The 23,031-nt window shown below is 36.6% G+C and overlaps 1 protein-coding gene across 1 annotated transcript; it reads left to right on the top strand.

Moving 5' to 3' along the window:
• Positions 1 to 4,820: 4,820 nt before the first annotated feature.
• LOC135672046 (potassium channel AKT1-like) lies at positions 4,821 to 8,220 on the top strand. Its single transcript, XM_065180500.1, is given in 11 exon segments — positions 4,821 to 5,020; positions 5,751 to 6,116; positions 6,203 to 6,260; positions 6,355 to 6,672; positions 6,770 to 6,944; positions 6,947 to 6,993; positions 7,076 to 7,103; positions 7,106 to 7,173; positions 7,255 to 7,287; positions 7,365 to 7,550; positions 7,613 to 8,220. Coding segments are annotated over 11 exon segments (1,554 nt in total). The 3' UTR covers positions 7,688 to 8,220.
• Positions 8,221 to 23,031: the final 14,811 nt, after the last annotated feature.

Here is a 23,031-nt window from a genome sequence, read left to right as displayed (position 1 = left end):
GCTAAGAGTGTTATTCTCCTTGTTTCTTCAGCTGGCCCACACTGCAGATGGAATCACCCCATAGGAATTTAACCCATTGAGTTTGAGGGAGAGAGATGGGAAGGATAAGGCGACGCTTGTCTGGGGAGGATAAGCAGCAGGCCCTCACCGCCCCCCCACCTTTTACTCCATGGATTCCCCAACCCAGCAAATCGTGCTAAAGCTTACCATATTAAACCCAGGAAGGTTTTATGTGGGGATGGAAGTTCTACTCGGCCTTCGGGTCCGCCTTCGGCATCCGCACGAGAACACCACATGCATGCATGAGCGTGACAGAACCATTGCAAGGCCGTAGCGGCACATATATGCATCAAATTGGATGTCGCATATACGTTATATGTACATGCCGACTTTTGGCTTATCAACACATACCACTGTAGGACGATAAATACCACCCTCTCTTTGTTGGGATACACCTCTCAGTGCTGGATTTACCCATGAGAAATTATTCTGCTCTTCTCGTTTGGGTTAAGTATATTTTATGAATCGGTGTGACGTGTGGTCGACCCTCATATTCATGCAATCAATCTATCCGATTTCTAGCTATACTTGGAGAGGTTTATTTCATGCCTTATGCTAGAAGATTAATTTTAAGTTTCGAGTTTTTAATTTTTGAATCAATAATATTTTATGGAAACGTGTTCGACAGTTTAAAAAGTAATATATACAAAAAAAAAAAAATTATGTTGGATGTATAGGAATACTAGAAAAGTTAAGAAATATTTTTATTCATGAACAATTAATTATCGCCCGGACATAAGATATATATAACGAGAAAAAATTATTTAAAATAATCAAATCATATGCTTAAGAAAACTATGGATATGATAGTTAAAAATAAAATAATTAATATTAAAAATATAAAAAATAAAGAAAGACTTAAAAATTTTAATAAAAATATAAATAAAATTTAAATACTTTAATTTTAATTAAATATATAATCTTTTATATATCTCAATGATGATAAAACATCCATATAGCATCAAATTTGCCTAAACTTTAATTCGTATGACCGTAGTCATCATTTGCCTTCGTTCCTAACTAAATAAATACGATGAAGGCGGTATGATTTATGCCATAGTCATACCTTATGTTTTCATGACATTACAATTTACATTCACCTTTTATAGAAAAAGTGTATGTGTATGATTTATGTTTCATCACCTATAGTTTTATTTACTTACCAAAAAGGAAGTCACTGTCAGAATACTCTCTTTCGAACATTTATGGAATACATAATCAAAAATATATTTTTATAATCATAGATATTATCTATAAAAATTATATTTTCACTCCGATCTTCTCTCTCTTCCATCACACTATTTTTCAGTTCTCTCTTGTTGATTCTTTTCTTTATCTTACGTTACAGGATTTTCAGTATACCAAAAAATATTATAACATAATATTTTTATATAAATTTTATAAAAATAGTATACTTATAGTGTCTTTACATTATGTTACAGTGTTTTTCAACAATACTAAAAAACTATTGTAACACAGGATAAAATATAAAAATATTATATATTTTAATAGTATTTTTATTTTTAGTAATAATAAAAAATATTATAGCACAATATAAAAATACTATAAAATAATGATTTTGTACCGTATTATAATATTTTTATTTTTGTACTATGTTATTTTATTTTTCTATTATTGTCGATAACACTAGTGTAAAAATATTATAATTGGATTGTTTCACCCTATAGATTTTCCTACATCATCAATGTTGGTTTTTCAAAGATGTTAATTGACTTGAATGGTAAAGATTTAAACTTTTATACTAAAATCTTAGTATCAAAATTATCAACAACACTTAAGCTTTCAAAAAATTACTGAATTAAATAGAACGAAAATGATCTTTTTTTTTCTCTTAAAGAAATAGACTCGTGCATTTACATGCATAAGTAACGTAGAAAATGAAATTAGTCTCGAAAATATTTCCTGTTTTACAGAAGAGAAATGCTGAGATTGGAATCGGTTCTCTATAAACAAGTGGACTGATGTAATGCCTCCAAGGTACACAGATTCAACAGAGACTCCAAATATTGATCTTAATCTAAGTGCACATTGTTGAATTATTTTATATATATGATTAGACAAATCATGTATGTATAGAGGCAGTATTTAGATGATGTAGAACAATCTTAATTTCTAATTCAAATCATGCACATATTTTAAATCCAAAACAGTGTGATATTGTCATACTCTTAAGTGGCGGGACCAAAGAGTCGAATCTGCTGTTGCTGTTCCGATTAATCGGATATGATATGTTCCTCGGTGCAATAGGAAGCCAAAGGTTCCTCCAATATTGTCTTTTAGCTACTAATCAAATAGTAAAGCTAAGATTTGTCGTTATCATATGTTAGAATAAGCAGCTATTGGTGAGTTTAGCAAAACAGGATTTGGAGCTTTCACTGTTTTTGATGGAAGCGTCACAGTTGCTCATGTCGTTAACGCAAAGATAAATCCAATTTATGAGTGAGATTAATATATAATATTAAAATTTTGTTCTTTAGATTCTTAGTAATGCAAGATTAATTTTTTGTCCACCTATTTTAATCTTCATTTCACACACTCACATATAAATATTCTTTTAATATCTTCCTTTCCTTTTTTGTAATAATATATTAAATTAAGATTGAACCTACATCAACCCTCACTGATTTGATTTGTAAATGTGTGAGATAAAGATTAAATGAAGATTAAAAATAATCCCATAGTGTTTAAAAAATAAAAATAAAATAAAAATCAAATGATATGTTCGATCTCAGTTGTTTTAATCTCCATCCATCGGACTCAGAATCATCTTTGACCATCCCGAAAGGAAGCGTAGCAAACTCCAAGATGTCGAGAAACGCAGCTTTTGCAGTGGGGACAACAACGTGAACTATGCTTTCCAATATTCTTTCCATCTCTTTGATAACGTGGAAAACATTTGGAACAGAGGGAGAGCAGCACGACGTGTGGCAGCCACTGTGGCGTGGTTGACTCCAATCATGCAACCGATCGACCAGGAGAACCTTATGTGCGTGCATGTGAGATACAAAGTCACCTCTGGGATGCGCCAACTGGGTGACGGCGACGGAAAGGATAGGCGCCTTCCCCGGGTAGCGCGCCGGTGAGATGCCAATTGCAGTTTCATATGGCCTTATCATCTTCTTCTTCCTTTCATCTCAGGTGACCTTCAGTGCCCAGGGAATCACCAACTTTACCAACACATCACCCTACGTCTATATCACTAGACCAAATGAATATTCTCCCTCGGCCGCTATCTTTCTTTCGCCGACCCCTCCCTCCTCCGTCCAACCTTGGATCCAAGCCTCTCCCTTCTTCATCGAACATCAATGCTCGATGGTTCAAATGAGCCTTCACGTTCCATATTTCAATGAACCCCGTATTGGTCTTCTATAGCACCTACCTACACGAGGCATCGCTGCCTGAGCAATTCATCCCGAAGCAACTCAACCACAGTTATTGTTTGGGTGCATCGAATTCATTGATCTGAACTCTCAAACAAGGCCTCATTTCCACAGCTGGGAACCCACAAGAATGGTTGGATTCCATTAATGCGGACAGAGCCTAATTTTAGATTGCAAACAAACCATCGGCGCGTTGAATTCATCGATATGAACTCTCAAACAAAGCTTCATTTCCACAATTACAAACCCACATAAATAGTTGGGTTCCATTAATGCGGACAGAGCTTAAGTTTAGATTGCAAACAAAACATCGGCGCGTTGAATTCACTGATATGAACTCTCAAACAAAGCTTCATTTCCACAATTACAAACCCACATAAATAGTTGGGTTCCATTAATGCGGACAGAGCCTAAGTTTAGATTGCAAACAAACCATCGGCGCGTTGAATTCACTGATATGAACTCTCAAACAAGGCCTCATTTCCACAGCTGGGAAACCACAAGAATGGTTGGGTTCCATTAATGCGGACAGAGCCTAAGTTTAGATTGCAAACAAACCATCGGCGCGTTGAATTCACTGATATGAACTCTCAAACAAGGCCTCATTTCCACAGCTGGGAACCCACAACAATGGTTGGGTTCCATTACTGTGGACGTATAGCCTCTTGTGGAGATTGCAAACAAACCAATGGTGCCCATCCTCGACTTATCCAAGCAAGTTACTATTTATTTGGGCAAGTTGAAATTTAATGCGTCTAACATTGTTTCTACAATAATCAAATTAAAGATAGATCACTTTTATATAGATCGTGTTAATCAAATATAACATAGTTCATTTACTATTTATATACATAATTATTCAATTGGCTTCCTTAATGTGATTTAAAGGCTTTTAGGTCAAATTTAATATGGTTTTAGGTTAATCCTATAACGCACAAAACATATAGCTATTGATTATCACTATGTAGTGAGACAAAGTATCAAACGGGGGTTCTATACATACACATGATCGATTAACATAATTTTGATTTAACTAATGAAGTCAAGTTTCATTTAATTTATGTTTAAGATTGAGATTTTCAATAGGACGCGGGTATTAGGAGTTTCTTTAAAAACATTATCAACATTCTTTGAATCATTATTCTTTCATAACATTTTTTTTTATTGTGAATTGATTATAATTTTGCCAATTATATTGGCCCTACCATATATGGTTCTTCAACCAAATCAGCGGATATTACCGTACATTGCATATCGAGACATCCATCTCTATAAGAACACCGACCATGTAGTAAATAAAAATCATATTCTCTGTGAGTGTTCGATGTTCTAAGCCTTTCAATGCCAATATCAACAGCAATGGCGAAGGAGAGGAAGGCAGCGAGGCTCAGAGCGCCGCCGGTGACCACGACAGGCGTTCATGATGTGGAAATTGAGCTGTCGAGGGAGGCAAGCCCCTACAGCTTGTCGAGCGGCATCCTTCCTTCCCTCGGCGCTAGGAGTACTCGTAGGGTCAAGCTTCGGAGGTTCATCGTCTCCCCGTACGCCCGCAGATACAAGTACGTACGTTAATGCATGAATTCATTACATGCCATATCATCACTATAAACTACTGAATGATACTCCTCCACCTCTTCTTCTTCTTGGTTCTGTGAGATGCGTGTTCGGACGTCAACCGGAGGTCTTTGTTTCTTGTTCTTGTTGACATAATATGTGGTAGGAGAAAGCGATCGCGTGAGCTATGATGATTAATGCTTGTGTTTCTTTTCTTGGTTTCTTCTTTCACCGACGTCTGATAATATTTATTTCCGGGTTTGCATGTTACTGCAATTCTACTTAAACAGTAAACAATCCATAAATGTCTTTGTTTTTTATTTGATTGATACGCATATTTATCTCTTTTACTTCCAAACTCCCTTACTTCATATAATCACCTAACAATAAAATAAAATATAATTTTACTAATAGAATCTGTTACTGTGAGCATTGATGTCGGAATTCTAACCACTTCCTCTTCGATCATCTTTGGAATCCTATCTCCGTGAACGTTACATCTATTCTCTCCGAAGAAGGGAAAAAAAAAAAATGGAAATAGCTAAAAATATTTTTGGAAGTAAGTGATAATTTGAGGACATTCATGTTCATCTACAAAGGAATATCTTAAAAATATTAAATATTAAAAATTATAAATAATAATCCATAATTAATTATTGTTTTGTGTTATTCATTGCTTCTTTTTCTTTCGGATGACTTCCCACTGGTTGTGTAATAGCAAATAGTTGGGTGCAGAGCCTGGGAGACTTTTCTTATCGTTCTGGTCGTTTACACTGCGTGGGCGTCGCCATTCGAGTTCGGATTCCTTGAGAGATCGAGGGGAGCTCTGGCGCTGGTGGATAACGTCGTCGATACATTATTCGCAGTCGATATCGTCTTGACCTTCTTCGTGGCTTACGTCGACAAAACATCTTATCTGCTTATAGACAGTCGGAAGAAAATTGCTTGGAGGTACCTATCCACCTGGTTCGTTCTGGATCTTGCTTCCACTGTCCCTTTAGAGATCGTCCGAAGGATTCTACCTCGCAAGCTCGGATCTTATGGGTTCTTCACCATGCTTCGGCTTTGGCGTCTCCGAAGAGTTAGCTCACTTTTCGCTCGGTATGGATCTTATGGCTTCATGGTTCCCATTCGTATAAGTTTTCTTCGAATAATTGTCTTCATGCTTTTACTCTTTTGGTTTGCAGATTAGAGAAAGATAGGAAATTTAACTACTTTTGGGTTCGATGTGCGAAGCTTACCTGTGTAAGTGTAGTAGTCGGCAGATGCTTTTGCAAGTGTATTTTGAGCTGCACGCACCTCTAAACCACCTTCATCGTTTTCTGCTCTGATCTCACAGGTCACCCTCTTTCCGGTGCATTCTGCCGGTTGCTTCTTTTACCTTGTCGCTGCAAGGTATCATGATCCCAGCAGAACATGGATTGGGGCGTCTATCCCCGACTTCCATGTCCGAAGCTTGTGGGTCCGTTATGTCACATCATTGTATTGGTCAATCACCACCCTGAGCACCGTGGGGTACGGAGACTTGCATGCTCAAAACACATGGGAGATGGCGTTTACCATTGTTTACATGCTCTTCAACCTCGGATTGGCCTCCTACTTGATCGGAAACATGACCAACTTGGTCGTGCATGGCACCAGACGAACTAGAAATTATGTAAGATCGACCTTTGTTTCCCATTGCTCATGCATGCGTTAGACTAACTAACATGCATTTGCTTTCGGTGGATGGATGTGGAATTGTACGTACGTAGAGGGATTCGATTCAAGCAGCCACAGGTTTTGCTCAAAGGAACCAGCTCCCGGACCGGCTGCAAGACCAGATGATCTCGCATCTCAGCTTAAGGTTCAGGATAGATTCTGAAGGGCTTCACCAGCAAGAAACACTCGACACCCTTCCTAAAGCCATTCGTTCCAGCATTTCCCACCACTTGTTTACTTGTTCCGGGGGGTCTCTCATAATATGCTTTTCCAGCTGGTAATGCTGCATAATGAATGCTCAATGCTCTAATCTTTGTTATCTTCTAGTCTTTCTCACTACAGTGGAAAATGTTTTGAAGGTGTCAGAAATGAAGGCTGAATACTTTCCACAAGGGAAGATGTCATCTTGCAAAACGAATCGCCTACAGACCTTTACATAGTAGTCACCGGCATTATGGTAATAAATACTCTGTGTCATGTGACAGATCTATTTGACTCCATTTTTTCTGTACAACGCTGATGCACTAAAATTTGGCAGGATTTGATTGATCATAGGAGCGGAGCCGAACAGGTAAATCGAGGAAAGATGGCTATCGACAGAGATGCCAAATTTTGGATTCTGTGAATAATCTTGTGGTTTTTATGAAGGTTTGTGGAGTGGCAAAGACAGGTGATGTTGCTGGGGAGATAGGAGTCCTTTGTTGCCGACCACAAGCGTTGACAGCACGAACAAGGTCATTGTGCCAACTCCTGCGTTTGAATCGTACCACGTTCCTCAGCATCGTTCAGTCCAACGTTGGAGATGGCACCACAATCGTGAACAATCTGCTTCAGGTTCTTACGCTATGCTTGCTTACCTCTCTGTGCTAATCTCATGTAGCGTCGTTTTTGTGCAGTATCTGAAAGCGCAGGAGGATCCTGTGATGATGCGCGCGCTGCGGGAGATAGAGAACATGCTGGCGCAGGGGTGATTGGATTTGCCTCGACTCTATGTTTTGCAGTCACACAAATGAACTGTTTTGGCCTTCTCCTCTTTTTCTTTGCCCGCTCGGACACCTCCTTTGGCCGAAACGAAAGTGAAAGAATAATACAGGAAAAAGCTGATAAGAAAGGACGAAACAGAGAGGACAGTGACGAGCGGCCAGCCTGTGCCACTACTCTCTTGCTCTTCTTTCGCGTCTCCATAATTTTTAGGTGGGATAGCAAGACAAGAAAACCTCTCACAGAGGAGATTGGTCCGTCGGGCTCCATCCCAAGACACCATCTCCTGCTGCACGGTTCCCGAACCGCTGTTGCCGTGATACCTGCTGTAAGGCTTCGAGCTTACCGGAGCCGAATTCCTCACGACTAATATTACGATTCCATGTACTGCTTTGAGAGGCACATAAAATACGTCTAGAAAAGCTGCATGTAATTTTGCCTCTCAACGTCGATTGCCACGAGAAACAAGCAGCATCGATGTATTTTGCTATCTACCGCCGAACTTGTGCTTATGTAGCGCTTTCTGGGCCAAAGAATGAGCAGAACAGATTCCAATCAACATGTGAAGACGATAGATAGATCAAATGTAAATAATTTGATCCACTTGGATTCCAATCAACATGTGGCTGCATCGACAGGACCACATGATTAATGTTAATTTGATTTGATTTTAGACTGCTATTCGTAAGAGTCCTAAGGTGATGGAGATAATAACTCAGACATCGTCCGTAGTGTTAACCTACACAAAGATCAAAATCGTATACGATCAATTCTCAACGTTCACATTAAAATTAAGATAGAAAGTTTAGGAGGTAAGCCCAAGAAAATATTATATTAGATGGGTGAAATATTCATATTTTGGTCCATCACAATTGTAATGCCTATGTGGCTGAGGCTACCACAATCTCATGCTGACTGGCCTGACACATGACGTGTTCGGTCCGTCCATGTGGGTTTGAATAATTTGGACCATAAATCCAAAATAATTAATTGAAAATTAGAGAGAACGAAATTAGGGTGAGATTAGAGTAAGAGCGTGCAGCGTGCAGCAGCGTGCAGAGAAAAGAGGAGAGAGAAAGTAAGCTTTCTGAGTTTTTGTGCTTGACGATCGGTAGCCAGTTTCGATCCAAATTTTATGTGGAGAATTCTTGCAGTAAACTCTACAATCCTAACGGTGTTGATCTACAGTTTACCCTCTCTAAGGTACTTTCCTGTGATATCCATTTTGTGAGACCTAGAATTCTCTTTGGAGGAGATCTACCTATGTGCTGAAGATATGCTATTCTTGAGCCAAGATCTATGTTCTTGATGTTATTCTGATCCTTTAGTTATTCTAGAGAAGACCTACTGTAAACCTGTTATCATTATTATTGATAGTGGAAGTTTGAGGTGGACTACGGTCCCGTGGTTTTTCCCACATTGGGTTTTCCACGTTAAAAAGATTTGGTCTCACTGTGTGATTGATTTATTGCTCTATTGTTTATGCTGTGTTGATTGATATTTTCATTTGGATATCAAGTTGGTATTTTGATGAGGAACCCATTTTGATACACAAAGAGGGAAAAGATTATTCCGCATTAACAGGTTTCTTCCCAACAAGTGGTATCAGAGCATCAGGTTGTTTGGTGCTAGTTTTCTTGTGTGATTGAAATGGAGCAGTCAGATGGTATGATTAAATTGAACTCATCAAATTATTCAACTTGGAGGCGTTTGATGAAAGATTTGCTCTATTGCAAAGATTTGTATAAGCCTATCAAGGTTAAAGATAAACCTTCTATTATGGACGATGAAGAATGGGAAGTTCAACATAGAAAAGCTATTGCCTATATTAGAAGATGGATGGATATAAACTTGCATGAGCATATTTCAGATGAAATCAGAGCTGATGTTGTTTGGCAAAGGTTAGAAAATCTCTTTGCGAAAAAGACAATGGGAAATAGAATTTCTCTCCTCAGAAGGCTTGTAAATTTGAAGTATAAAGATGGTGGTAATATTGTTGAGCACATAAGCCTATTTCAGAGTCTTGCAAACAAGTTGGTTGCTATGAAAATGAATATAGATAATGAGATGCAGGGATTATAACTTCTCAGCTCTTTACCAGAAAGTTGGGAAACGTATGTGGTGACTATTTGTAACTCCACGCCAGAGGGGACTCTAACCATAGATATGGTTAAAGACAGTTTGCTAAATGAAGATGCAAGAAGGAAAGAACAGGGGAATCTTCTTCTGGTGCATTTGTTACTGAAAAACAAGAAAGACGTGGAAGAAGTCATAGCAGAAATCCATATGGTTATAGAGGAAGATCCAAGTCTAGAAGAGATATCAAATGTTTTCACTGTAATAAGCCAGGTCACATGAAGAAAGAGTGTAGGTTTTGGAAGCGAGAACAGAATGAAATGAAGAAAAATGAGAAAGAGATCAATACAGTTGCTGCTGAAGGTAATATCACTATTGTCTGTGATGAAGGTTATGTTATCCTTGTAGCTCAGGACAGTAATTGGGTAATTGACTCTGGTGCTTCATTTCATGTTACTTCTCATGGTGATTTCTTTAGATCTTACAGTGCTGGTGATTTTGGTAATGTTAGAATGGGAAACAATGGTACATCTAAGATTGTGGGTATTGGAGATATTTGCTTGGAGACCAGTATTGGGAGCAAATTGATACTCAAAGATGTAATGCATGTTCCAGATATTCGTCTTAACTTGATATCTATAGGTAGACTTGATGATGAGGGCTTTGCACATTATTTTGGTGAAAGTAAATGGAAACTCACTAAAGGTTCTCTAATTGTGGCAAAAGGAAAGAAGATTAACTCTTTTTATGTCATGGAAGCTAAGCTACACAAAGGAGAGATTAATGCAATTCGAAAAGGTAAAAGTATAGATCTTTGGCATAAGAGGCTTGGACATATCAGCGAGAAGGGACTTCAAACTCTTGCTAGAAAGCAGTTCTTACTAGAGTTGCAAGGTACATCTCTTAAATCTTGTGATCATTGCTTAGCTGGAAAAACACATAGAGTTGCATTTCAGACATATCCATCATCTAGAAGATCTGATGTTTTTGATTTAGTTCATACTGATGTTTGTACTATGCAAACTAGAACTCTTGGAGGTGCTCTTTATTTTGTTACTTTTATTGATGACCATTCTAGAAAAGTTTGGGCTTTTGCTTTGAAATCTAAAGACCAAGTACTCCATGCTTTCAAGGAGTTTCATGTCAATGTTGAAAGAGAAATTGGCAGAAAGCTAAAGTGTGTTCGATCAAATAATGGTGGCGAGTACAGGGGTCCTTTTGAGAATTATTGCAGGTTCCATGGTATCAGGCTTGAGAAAACAGTTCCTAAAACTCCTCAACAGAACGGTGTGGCAGAAAGGATGAACAGAACCATTGAAGAAAGGATTAGGTGTATGCTTTCCCACGCCAAGTTACCAAAGTCATTTTGGGGGGAGGCTATGAGAACTATAGTTGACCTGATAAATCTTTCTCCATCAGTTCCTCTGTAAGGTGATGTTCCAGAGAGAGTATGGAGAGGAAAAGATATATCTTATAATCATTTGAGAGTCTTTGGGTGTAAAGCATTTGTTCATATTCCCAAAGATGAGAGGTCCAAACTTGATAATAAGGCAAAAGCATGTATCTTCTTGGGATATGGTCATGAAGTGTTTGGGTACAGATTATGGGATCCAGTGAACAAGAAGATTATTAGAAGCAGAGATATTGTGTTTCTTGAAGACCAATTGTTTGATGATGGTGATAATGTTGAGAAGCCAGAAACCTATGTTTATATTCCTTGGAGTTTGGGTCCAGTTCCTTCACCTGTAGTTCATGATGATCATGGGGGAGATGAACAAGAAGATTGTGGTGAGAATACTAGTGATGATACACCTACAGTTGATGATGCTGAACCAACTGAACAGGCACCTCCACCACCAGTTGAGATTCCATTGAGAAGATCTACTAGAGAGCGACAACCCTCTACCAGATATCCTCCACATGAGTATGTTATGCTTACTAACGGGGGACCGCCAGAAACTTACCAAGAAGCTATTCTACATGAGAATAAGAGTGAGTGGGTTAAAGCCATGCAAGAAGAGATCGAGATCTTTGCTTGAGAACCACACCTATGACTTGGTAAAACTGCCGAAAGAGAAGAAAGCTCTCAAGAATAAGTGGGTTTATAAATTGAAGACTGAAAATAATAGCTCCCAACAAAGATACAAGGCACGACTAGTTGTGAAAGGATTCAGTCAGAAGAAAAGTATTGACTTTGAAGAAATATTTTCTCCGGTTGTGAAAATGTCCTCTATCCGAGTTGTTCTTGGTTTGGCTGCCCGCTTGAATTTAGAAGTTGAGCAACTTGATGTAAAAACAGCATTTCTTCATGGTGACTTAGAAGAAGAAATTTACATGGAGCAACCAGAAGGTTTCAAAGTCAAGGGAAACGAAAATCTGGTATGTAAGCTTAGGAAAAGCTTATATGGACTCAAACAGGCACCTAGACAGTGGTACAAGAAGTTTGATTCCTTTATGATGAGCCAAGGGTATGATAGAACCACATCTGATCATTGTGTGTTTATGAAAAAATTTTCAGATGATGATTTTATTATTTTACTGCTATATGTTGATGATATGCTGATTGTTGGCCATGATGTTGGAAAAATTGGAAAGCTTAAAAGAGAGCTAAGTAAGTCTTTTGCCATGAAAGACTTGGGATCGGTGAAACAAATACTTGGCATGAAGATTCTTTGTGATAGGAAGAAAAAGAAGATTTGGCTATCTCAAGAGACTTACATTGAAAAGGTTCTTGAAAGATTCAACATGAGTAAAGCCAAAGCAGTTTGTTCCCCACTTGTAGGTCATTTCAAGCTTAGTTCGAAACAATGTCCTACAAGTGAGAAAGAAAAAGAAGAAATGTCCAGAGTGCCTTACTCATCTGCAGTAGGCAGTTTGATGTATGCTATGGTTTGTACTAGGCCAGATATAGCTCATGCAGTTGGAGTTGTTAGCCGATTTCTCTCAAATCCTGGAAAGGAACATTGGGCAGTAGTGAAATGGATATTAAGATATCTAAGAGGTACTTCCAGGTTGTGTTTATGTTTTGGTGATGATGAACCTGTGTTAGAAGGGTACACAGATGCAGACATGGCAGGTGATACTGATTCCAGGAAGTCCACTTCGGGATTCTTGATGACATTTGCAGGAGGAGCAGTCTCTTGGCAGTCTAAGTTACAGAAGTGTGTTGCTCTATCAACCACAGAAGCAGAATACATAGCAGTTACTGAAGCCTGCAAGAAAGCTTTATGGATGAAAAAGTTTCTACAGGAATTGGGCTTGAAACAGGAAGGATATACTGTTTACTGTGACAGTCAGAGCGCTATTCACCTCTCCAAGAATTCAACATACCATTCTAGATCCAAGCATATTGATGTGAGATGTCACTGGATTCGTGATGTGCTTGAGATGAAAGAATTCCAGTTGGAAAAGGTGCATACCAATGATAATGGTTCAGATATGTTGACAAAGTCTTTGCCTAAGGAGAAGTTTGAAGCATGTAGGCGAAGAGCGGGCTTGGTACAACCCATCATATGAGCTGGAGTGGGAGAATTGTTGGGTCCAATCCATATGTGGGCTTGGACAATTTGGGCCATAAGCCTAAATCAACTAATTGGAGATTAGAGAGAATGAAATTAAGGTGAGACTAGAGTAAGAGCGTGCAGCGTGCGACGGTGTGAAGAGAAAAGAGGAGAGAGAAATAGAGAGAAAGTAAGGTTTTTGAGTTTTTCTGTTTGACGATCGGTGGCCAAACGTTGTTAGTTGCGGCCCAAATTTTATGTGGAGAATCCTTACAGCAAACTCTACAATCCTAACGGTGTTGATCTGTAGTTTACCCTCTCTAAGGTACTTTCCTGTGATATCCACTTTGTGAGACCTAGAATTCTCTTTGGAGGAGATCCACCTATGTGCTGAAGATATGCTATTCTTGAGCCAAGATCTATGTTCTTGATGTTGTTCTGATCCTCTAGTTATTCTAGAAAAGACTTACTGTAAATCTATTATCATTATTATTGATAGTGGAAGTTTAAGGTGGACTACGGTCCCGTGTGTTGGTTGATATTTTCATTTAGATATCAAGTTGGTATTTTAATGAGGAACCCATTTTGATATACAAAGAGAGAAAAAATTATTTCGCAATTACGATTAAGCATGATTAATGTGTTGCAATATCGAATAAATATGATCTCGAGATGGTAACTCCGATGTCCATAATAATATCAACCTATACAAGGATCAAAGTAGAATAGATATCAGATTAAATCCCTCCAACGTCAAATTAAAATTGAGATAGAAAATAGACTCACCAGAAGTGAAATATTCATATTTTGGTCCATCGTTACGATTACAGATAAACTTCTCTCCTATCAATTATCCTAGAAAGAAATTATCCTAAAACAAATATAAAAGCACATAGAATAAGAATTATGTCAAACACGAACATCACTTATGACAATTAAACTAATGCGATGGGAATAAAATTGGGAAGTCACTGTCAGAATACTGTCTTTCGAACATTTATGGAATACATAATCAAAAATATATTTTTATAATCATAGATATTATCTATAAAAATTATATTTTCACTCCAATCTTCTCTCTCTTCCATCACACTATTTTTCAGTTCTCTCTTGTTGATTCTTTTCTTTCTCTTACGTTACAGTATTTTCAGTATACCAAAAAACTATTCTAACATAATATTTTTATATAAATTTTATAAAAATAGTATACTTATAGTGTCTTTACATTATGTTACAGTGTTTTTCAACAATACTAAAAAACTATTGTAACACAGGATAAAATATAAAAATATTATTTATTATAATAGTATTTTTATTTTTAGTAATAATAAAAAAAATATTATAGCACAATATAAAAATACTATAAAATAATGATTTTGTACCGTATTATAATATTTTTTTATTTATTTTTGTACTATGTTATTTTTTTCTATTATTGTCGATAAAAATATTATAATTGGATTGTTTCACCCTATAGATCAGTCCCTAAGAGGAGAGAGAGAGAAGAAAAAAAAGGATAGATGATCGGAGATATTTCATATATTAGGTAAGACAAGATAACGATGTTTAAGAATTCTAAAAATGATATCGATAGAAACCTGAAAATTTGATTATTGATAGTGAAGGTTTTCCTACATCATCAATGTTGGTTTTTCAAAGATGTTAATTGACTTGAATGGTAAAGATTTAAACTTTTATACTAAAATCTTAGTATCAAAATTATCAACAACACTTAAGCTTTCAAAAAATTACTGAATTAAATAGAACGAAAATGATCTTTTTTTTTCTCTTAAAGAAATAGACTCGTGCATTTACATGCATAAGTAACGTAGAAAATGAAATTAGTCTCGAAAATATTTCCTGTTTTACAGAAGAGAAATGCTGAGATTGGAATCGGTTCTCTATAAACAAGTGGACTGATGTAATGCCTCCAAGGTACACAGATTCAACAGAGACTCCAAATATTGATCTTAATCTAAGTGCACATTGTTGAATTATTTTATATATATGATTAGACAAATCATGTATGTATAGAGGCAGTATTTAGATGATGTAGAACAATCTTAATTTCTAATTCAAATCATGCACATATTTTAAATCCAAAACAGTGTGATATTGTCATACTCTTAAGTGGCGGGACCAAAGAGTCGAATCTGCTGTTGCTGTTCCGATTAATCGGATATGATATGTTCCTCGGTGCAATAGGAAGCCAAAGGTTCCTCCAATATTGTCTTTTAGCTACTAATCAAATAGTAAAGCTAAGATTTGTCGTTATCATATGTTAGAATAAGCAGCTATTGGTGAGTTTAGCAAAACAGGATTTGGAGCTTTCACTGTTTTTGATGGAAGCGTCACAGTTGCTCATGTCGTTAACGCAAAGATAAATCCAAATTATGAGTGAGATTAATATATAATATTCAAATTTTGTTCTTTAGATTCTTAGTAATGCAAGATTAATTTTTTGTCCTCCTATTTTTAATCTTCATTTCACACACTCACATATACATATTATTTTAATATCTTCCTTTCCTTATTTGTAATAATGTATTAAATTACGATTAAACCAACTTAACTTTTTAAATTGAATTGATGCCCAATTATTGCGTACATCAATCCTCACTAATTTGATTAGTAAATGTGTGAGATAAAGATTAAAAATAATCCCATAGCGTTTAAAAAAATAAAAAAAATCAAATAATATGTATGTATGTGTATGTATGTATGTAGATAGTATTCAATCTCAATTTGTTTTAATTTCCATCCGTCAGACTCTGAATCATCTTTGACCATCCGGAAAAGAACCGTAGTAAACTCCAAGATGTCGAGAAACACAGCTTTTGCAGTGGGGACAACAACGTGAACTATGCTTTCCAATATTCTTTCCATCTCTTTGATAACGTGGAAAACATTTGGAACAGAGGGAGAGCAGCACGACGTGTGGCAGCCACTGTGGCGTGGTTGACTCCAATCATGCAACCGATCGACCAGGAGAACCTTATGTGCGTGCATGTGAGATACAAAGTCACCTCCGGGATGCGCCAACTGGGTGACGGCGACGGGAGGATAGGCGCCTTCCCCGGGTAGCGCGCCGGTGAGAGGGAGAGCAGCACGAAGTGTGGCAGCCACTGTGGTGTGGTTGACTCCAAATCTTTCGTACCAAGATATATTTCTAAATTAATATAATAAAAATATAATAAAAATCTATGCAGAAACAAAATAGCGTATCTTCAACCGTTGTTATCAAGAATTTTTACTGAGATTTTTCTTAAACTTTGATACTTCTCGACTCAGAACTCTCGCTTTAGATAGTATAGGAAATCTTTTTTGCTTCAAAAAGATGTTGAGCCGAGAGACCAAAATCATTGTTTATATATATGTTCTTCCATCAAAAATATTTATTATCATCAACTCATAACGTTCAAGAATTAATTCAAATTTATAATATTTGGACTATAATGAAGAATTTTAATGATATTAAATATTTAATTTAATAATAATAATTTTATATATAATGAATAAAAAACTGAAATTATTTAAATCATAATAAATGAAGAAATTCATGATAATGAATTATGAATCTTAATGAGAACGGTTACATTATTATTAAATAAGATATTTAATAATAACAGTTACATTCTCCCACTTGGTCCATACGTTTAGCTTAATAATTTAAATTAATCTTTCTCGAACAACTTTCTTAAGAAATAAATACATGAATCATAGTGATAAGTCCTCTAAGAGCGAATATTATCATCCATGTATTACGATATATTTAATTTCTTAATCTTAATATGGTAATATTACTTAATGAATAAACCTTATGTTTATTCTTGGTCCAATAACAATATATTTTCTCAAAATAACGTGCACATGAATGAGAAAATATCACAATATATAAGAGTTTCAATATTATTACAAAGTGGAACCAAGTCTCATTTTCTCTAAATGATCCTTGAATTTCAGAGGTGGCATGCCTTTAGTTAAAGGATCAACAATCATCAATTCAGTGCTAATATGCTCAATGACCACTTTATTTTCTTTTACATGTTCTCTTAGGGCTAAATACTTAATGTCGATATGTTTACTTCGACTTCTACTTTTATTGTTTTAGCCATAAAGACAGCAGTTGAATTATCATAGAAAATTCTTAATAGCCTAAAAACAGAATCCATGATTCTAAGCCCAAAAATGAAACTCTTTAAGTCATACACTATGTGAAGTAGCCTCAAAACAGGACACAAACTCAACTTCTATGGTAGAAGTAGCAATCAAGGTTTGCTTTGTGCTTCTCCAAGAAATAGCTTCATCAGCTATCATAAAATTATATCATGATGTTGATTTACAAGAATCAACACAACCGACGAAGTCTGAATCTGAGTAACCAATCACATCCAGATTGTCTGTATATTTATACATAAATATGTAATCTTTGGTTCCTTGTAGATACCTCATCACTTTCTTTACAGCTCTCCAGTGGTCCATACTTAGATTACTCTGACATCGACCTAGCATCCCTACAATAAATATAATATCAGGTCTAATACAGACCTGAGTATACATAAGACTTCCTACAGCAAAAGTATATTGGATATTTTTCATTGATTCTCTTTCAAAGTTGTTCTTTGGGCATTGGTTCAAATTGAACATATCACTTTTCACAATGGGAGCAACACTTAGTGAACAATCATTCAGAAATCTTTCTAAAAGTTTATCAATATAGGTTTCTTATGATAGACCTAAAATGCCTCGAGGTCTATCTCTATGGATCTTAATGTCAATAATATAATATGCTTCACCCATATCCTTCATGTCAAAATTTTTAGAAAGAAATTGTTTCACCTCATGCAGCAAACCCTTATCGTTGGTTGTAAGTAAAATATTATCTACGTATAAAACAAGGAAACATATTTTACTCACTAACCTTTTAGTATATGCATTGATCCATGGGATTTTTAACAAATCCAAATAAAGAAATCACTTCATAGAATTTAAAATACCATTGGCGGGAGGCATGTTTTAAGTTGTATATAGACTTCCTAAGCTTATAAACCAAGTGTTCACCAACACTAGAGGAGAAACCTTCAGGTTGTTTCATTTAAACCTCTTCATCTAGATCTCCATTAAGAAATATCGTTTTCACATCCATTTGTTACAACTCAAGGTCAAAATAAGCAACTAATGCTAAAATAATATGTAGAGAATCTTTCTTAGATACAAGAGAAAACATCTCCGTATAATCGATTTCATCTTTTTGAGTAAATCTCTCGTTAGGCAATTGCCTAACGAATCTTTTTTAGTTTTAAAAACTCATCTTAGTTTTAAAAACTCATTTGCAACCAATAGCCTTTGCTTCATTAGGCAACTCTATAAGATCTCAAACTCCATTGCTCATCATGGAATTCATCTCTTCTTTCATAGCATCATGCCACAAATTTGACTCTTTGCAACTCATGGCTTGTGAAAATATTTCAAGATCATTTTTGGCTCTAATATTATAGTCAAATTCTTGTAAATATACAACATAATCACTAGGAATTACTGATCTTTTATTTCTAGTGGATCTTCTTAATGTTGTACTAATGATTCCCTGAGGAACTTGTGGTTCAACTAGTCATTCAAGAGCATATTGTAATTCCTAAACTGCTTGATCTATTAGAATACTATCAACAACTTATGGAATTTTAATGATTGGTTGTTCATGTTGGGAAATCTTGGTACGATATCACATGCGCAGCGGAAGAACAAGAAAACAAAATCCCCAATTTTCTAAAAAGATGTTCGTCATCGTGCGAAGATTGGTACGAAAAAAATCCGTGAAACAAACTGCGTACAGAATATATTATATTACCTAGGGAGATCGTATATCTCTGTTTCCTTGCAGGTCTCTAGGAGAGGTTGAAGGGGGTTAAGCGTCCTCCTCTCTACCGGTGATCCACACAGTAGGGCTGCGACGATTCTCCTCAAAACTCTAGGCCTGCACTAAGGTGGAGAGAGGGAGAAGAATAGGAGAGGCAAGAAAAGACTCTAGCCTATAAACCACTGAATCCCTCCTTTTTATAGAGGTCTCCTGTCAAACCCTAATGGATCCTCCCCTAGTGGGTGTTGGATCTGGATCCAATTACCCAAGCCTTTTATATTAGTGGATCTCTATCCAATAATCTCTCATGGGCTCTTATTGGATCTCGTCCATGAGATCCAATAATTCAGGATTTTATTGGATATCCAATAAGATAGGGGTTCCGACGGATATCTCATATCCAAACCTCTACTCATCGCAATGCCTATCATATGTGTGTGACCCTCTAGGCCCAATATCAAGCTGGCCGTGAGTCATATCTGTCAGAATTTCTTCTAATTTAGTGAATTATTATCTCTATAATAATTCACTCGACTCATCGACTACGGACATACTAGGCCACTACGTCGTAGTCCCCAAACGATACAGGGGAATTCAATCCATTGGACATGTCTGTCCTTAGTTACCATATACCTATAGTCCGTTATCTATCTAATATCCCAGAAACTGTATATTGGGCATGGTGCTGTCAAATCCATACGGTTTCTTCTCGAGTCTCGCTATAATCGGATTCTCCCGGAGAACCCTTTCTCTCTCAATCCGAATGACCCTGGCTAGGGATTTGTCTGAGCAAGAGCACATAAGATATTCCTCTCATAATGCCGAGAGTGGATGATCCTCTATCGACAATCAATAGCCCTTGTAAGTTCGATTGTCACCCCCAAATAATAACCGTATACTAGATTGGTTATAATTCATAGTACTCCAATGAGCACTTGTACTGTATCTCTAGTGTCCCCACACGAGCAGCTATACGACCAACTGCATCCATCATATAGATGGGTATACAGCACATCAATCTGTTCGGTTATCATGATGTCCCTCTCGAATAACCTATGACCGGAATTATTTAGGATCTGTGTTTAAAGGTGAATCGGTCTCATTATCGTGATCTCATCATGATCTGATTCTCATTGCATAGATCTAAGGACATCACAATATATATGTATATATGCAATAGTTAATATAAAGTGATAAATACCAAAATATAATAAGCAAAAAGATTTCGTGTCAAGTCACATGTGCTATCACTCACATGATTGGCTTGTTGGGCACCTATGACTAACAATCTCCCACTTGACTTAAAACCAATCACCTATATGTCTAATCTCCATCAGACTCCTATGATGCTCAAAGACAATATGAGACAACGGCTTTGTCAGTGGATCTACAATGTTATATTCGGATGGAACTCTTTCTACTACTACATCTCCTCAGGTTATGATCTCTCCAATAAGTTGGAACCTCCTCAGAACACTTCTTATGAGACCCGGGTTCCCTTATTTGAGTAATATCCCTGTAGTTGTTGTAATATATGGAATCAGCTCCTTGCTACTTAGCCCGACTCCTAGATCTGTGATGAATTTCTTCATCCAAACTCCCTCCTTTGCTGCATCTGCTATAGCAATGTACTCCACTTTTGTGGTCGAGTTAGTAGTAGTATCTTGCTTAGAACTCTTCCAGCACACTTCTCCTCCATTCAAGGTATACACATACCCTTGAGTCCGTGTAGCCTTCAACCCTGAGGTTACTACCTCCATATACTAGTAAAAGATCATTAGTCCTTCTCAAATACTTAAGGATATACTTTACTGCTTTCTAGTGCTCCAAGCTTAGATCTACCTAATACCTGCTCGTGACACTCAGAGCATGTGCTATATCAGGCCTAGTACATAGCATGTCATACACGATAAACCCTATCGCTGAGGTATAAGATATCATATCCATGTTCACCCTTTCTTCTAGAGTCTTTGGGACATACTCCTAGAAAGTGATATCCCATGTCTCATCGGTATGAGACCTATCTTAGAATTTTTCATGCCAAACCTTTTCACAATGGTTTCTATGTACTTGGACTGGGACAAGCCGAGCATCCTCTTGAATTTGTCTCTATAGATCCGAATCCCCAAGATATAGGATGCTTCCCCTAAGTCCTTCATGGAGAAGTGTCTAGATAACCAAGTTTTTACTATGGATAGTATTCCTATGTAATTCCCAATAATCAGGATGTCATCCACATATAACACCAAAAATGTGATAGCACTCTCACTTACCTTCCTGTACACACAAGGCTCATCTTCACTCTTAACGAAGTCATAAGATCTGATTGCCTCATCAAATCTTATGTTCCAACTTTGGAAAACTTGCTTTAGTCCATAAATGGATCTAAGCAACCTACACACCTTATCTGGCCAGTTCTTAGACATGAATCCCTTATGTTGTATCATATACACCTCCTCCTCGAGGTTCCTAATGAGGGATGTAGTTTTCACATCCATCTGCCAGATCTCATAATCATAGTGTGTTGTAATAACCAATAGAATTCGGATGGATTTTAGCATTACTACGGGTGAGAAGGTTTCGTCATAGTCAACACATTGCCTTTGAAGATACCCCTTAGCCACTATAGCCTTGCTTTATAATAAGTAAAAAGATTCTGTGTCAAGTCACACATGCCATCACTCACATGATTGGCTTGTTGGGCACCTATGACTAGCAGTTCAGCACTAGTTTGTACTTAAGGAGTGCTATGAATTATAACCAATCTATCGTTTGATGTAGAAGGTTGATATTTTATATTATCATGTACGGAAACTATGTTTTTGAAATGATTGCTCTCATCCTCAAGAAATTTAGCGTTTCTTGATTCCACAATCCTAGTTGTGTGAGATTGACAATAGAACTTGTAACCTTTGGACTTTTCAGCATATGCAATGAAATACTCACTAATAGTCCTCGGGTCCAGTTTCTTCTCTTATGGATTATATATCCTGACTTCAGACGGACATCCCCAAACGCGCATATGTCGCAAACTCGATTTTCAACCTTTCCATAATTCAAATGGTGTATTTTGGACAACTTTGGTTGGAACTCGGTTTAATATATACACAGTCGTCTTTAGTGCTTCAGTCCACAAGAACTTAGGAAGATTGGAGTTACTAAGCATACTCTGCATCATGTCTAATAATATTCGGTTTCTTATTTCTGCAACACTATTCTGGTCTGGAGAACTAGGCATAGTGTATTGGGCAACAATCCCATGTTCTTGAAAAAACTAAACAAAAGGACCATGTGCTTGTCCATTTTCAGTATATCTACCATAATATTCTCCACCCCTATCTGATCTCACAATTTTAATTTGCTTACCACATTGGTTCTCAATTTCAGCCTTAAAGATTTTGAAGGCATCCAATGCTTCATTTTTGTTATGAAGCAAATATATATACATATATCATGAGTAACCATCTATAAAGAAGATGAAGTATTTCTGACTATGTATGTTTATATCTGGATAATATATATCAGTATGAATTATCTCTAATAAGTCTGAACTCCTATTAGCACTCCTTTTGGACTTATTGGTATGTTTTTCCTTAATACAATCCACACAAGTCTTAAAATTAGTAAAATCAAGAGTAGTAAGTAGCCCATCTTTAATTAATCTCTTAATTCTCTCTATGGAGATATGTCATAATCTCCGATGTCATAATATAGAGGAGTCCTCATTAATATTACACCTCTTAATGCCAGCGTGAACATGCATTGAACTTTGAGTATTATCATTTTGTAATAAAATACGGTAAAGACCATCAGACAAAATATCATTCCCAACACAATCTGAATTATATAATAAATAAATTGATGTGTCTTTAAAATTAAAAGAATACCCAAATGGTATGAG

Source organism: Musa acuminata, chromosome BXJ1-4 (assembly GCF_036884655.1).
Source record: "Musa acuminata AAA Group cultivar baxijiao chromosome BXJ1-4, Cavendish_Baxijiao_AAA, whole genome shotgun sequence".
NCBI classification, from domain to species: domain Eukaryota; kingdom Viridiplantae; phylum Streptophyta; class Magnoliopsida; order Zingiberales; family Musaceae; genus Musa; species Musa acuminata.
The sequence above is the reverse complement of the archived record's forward strand: the minus strand, read 5'-3'. Positions and strand labels throughout refer to the sequence as shown.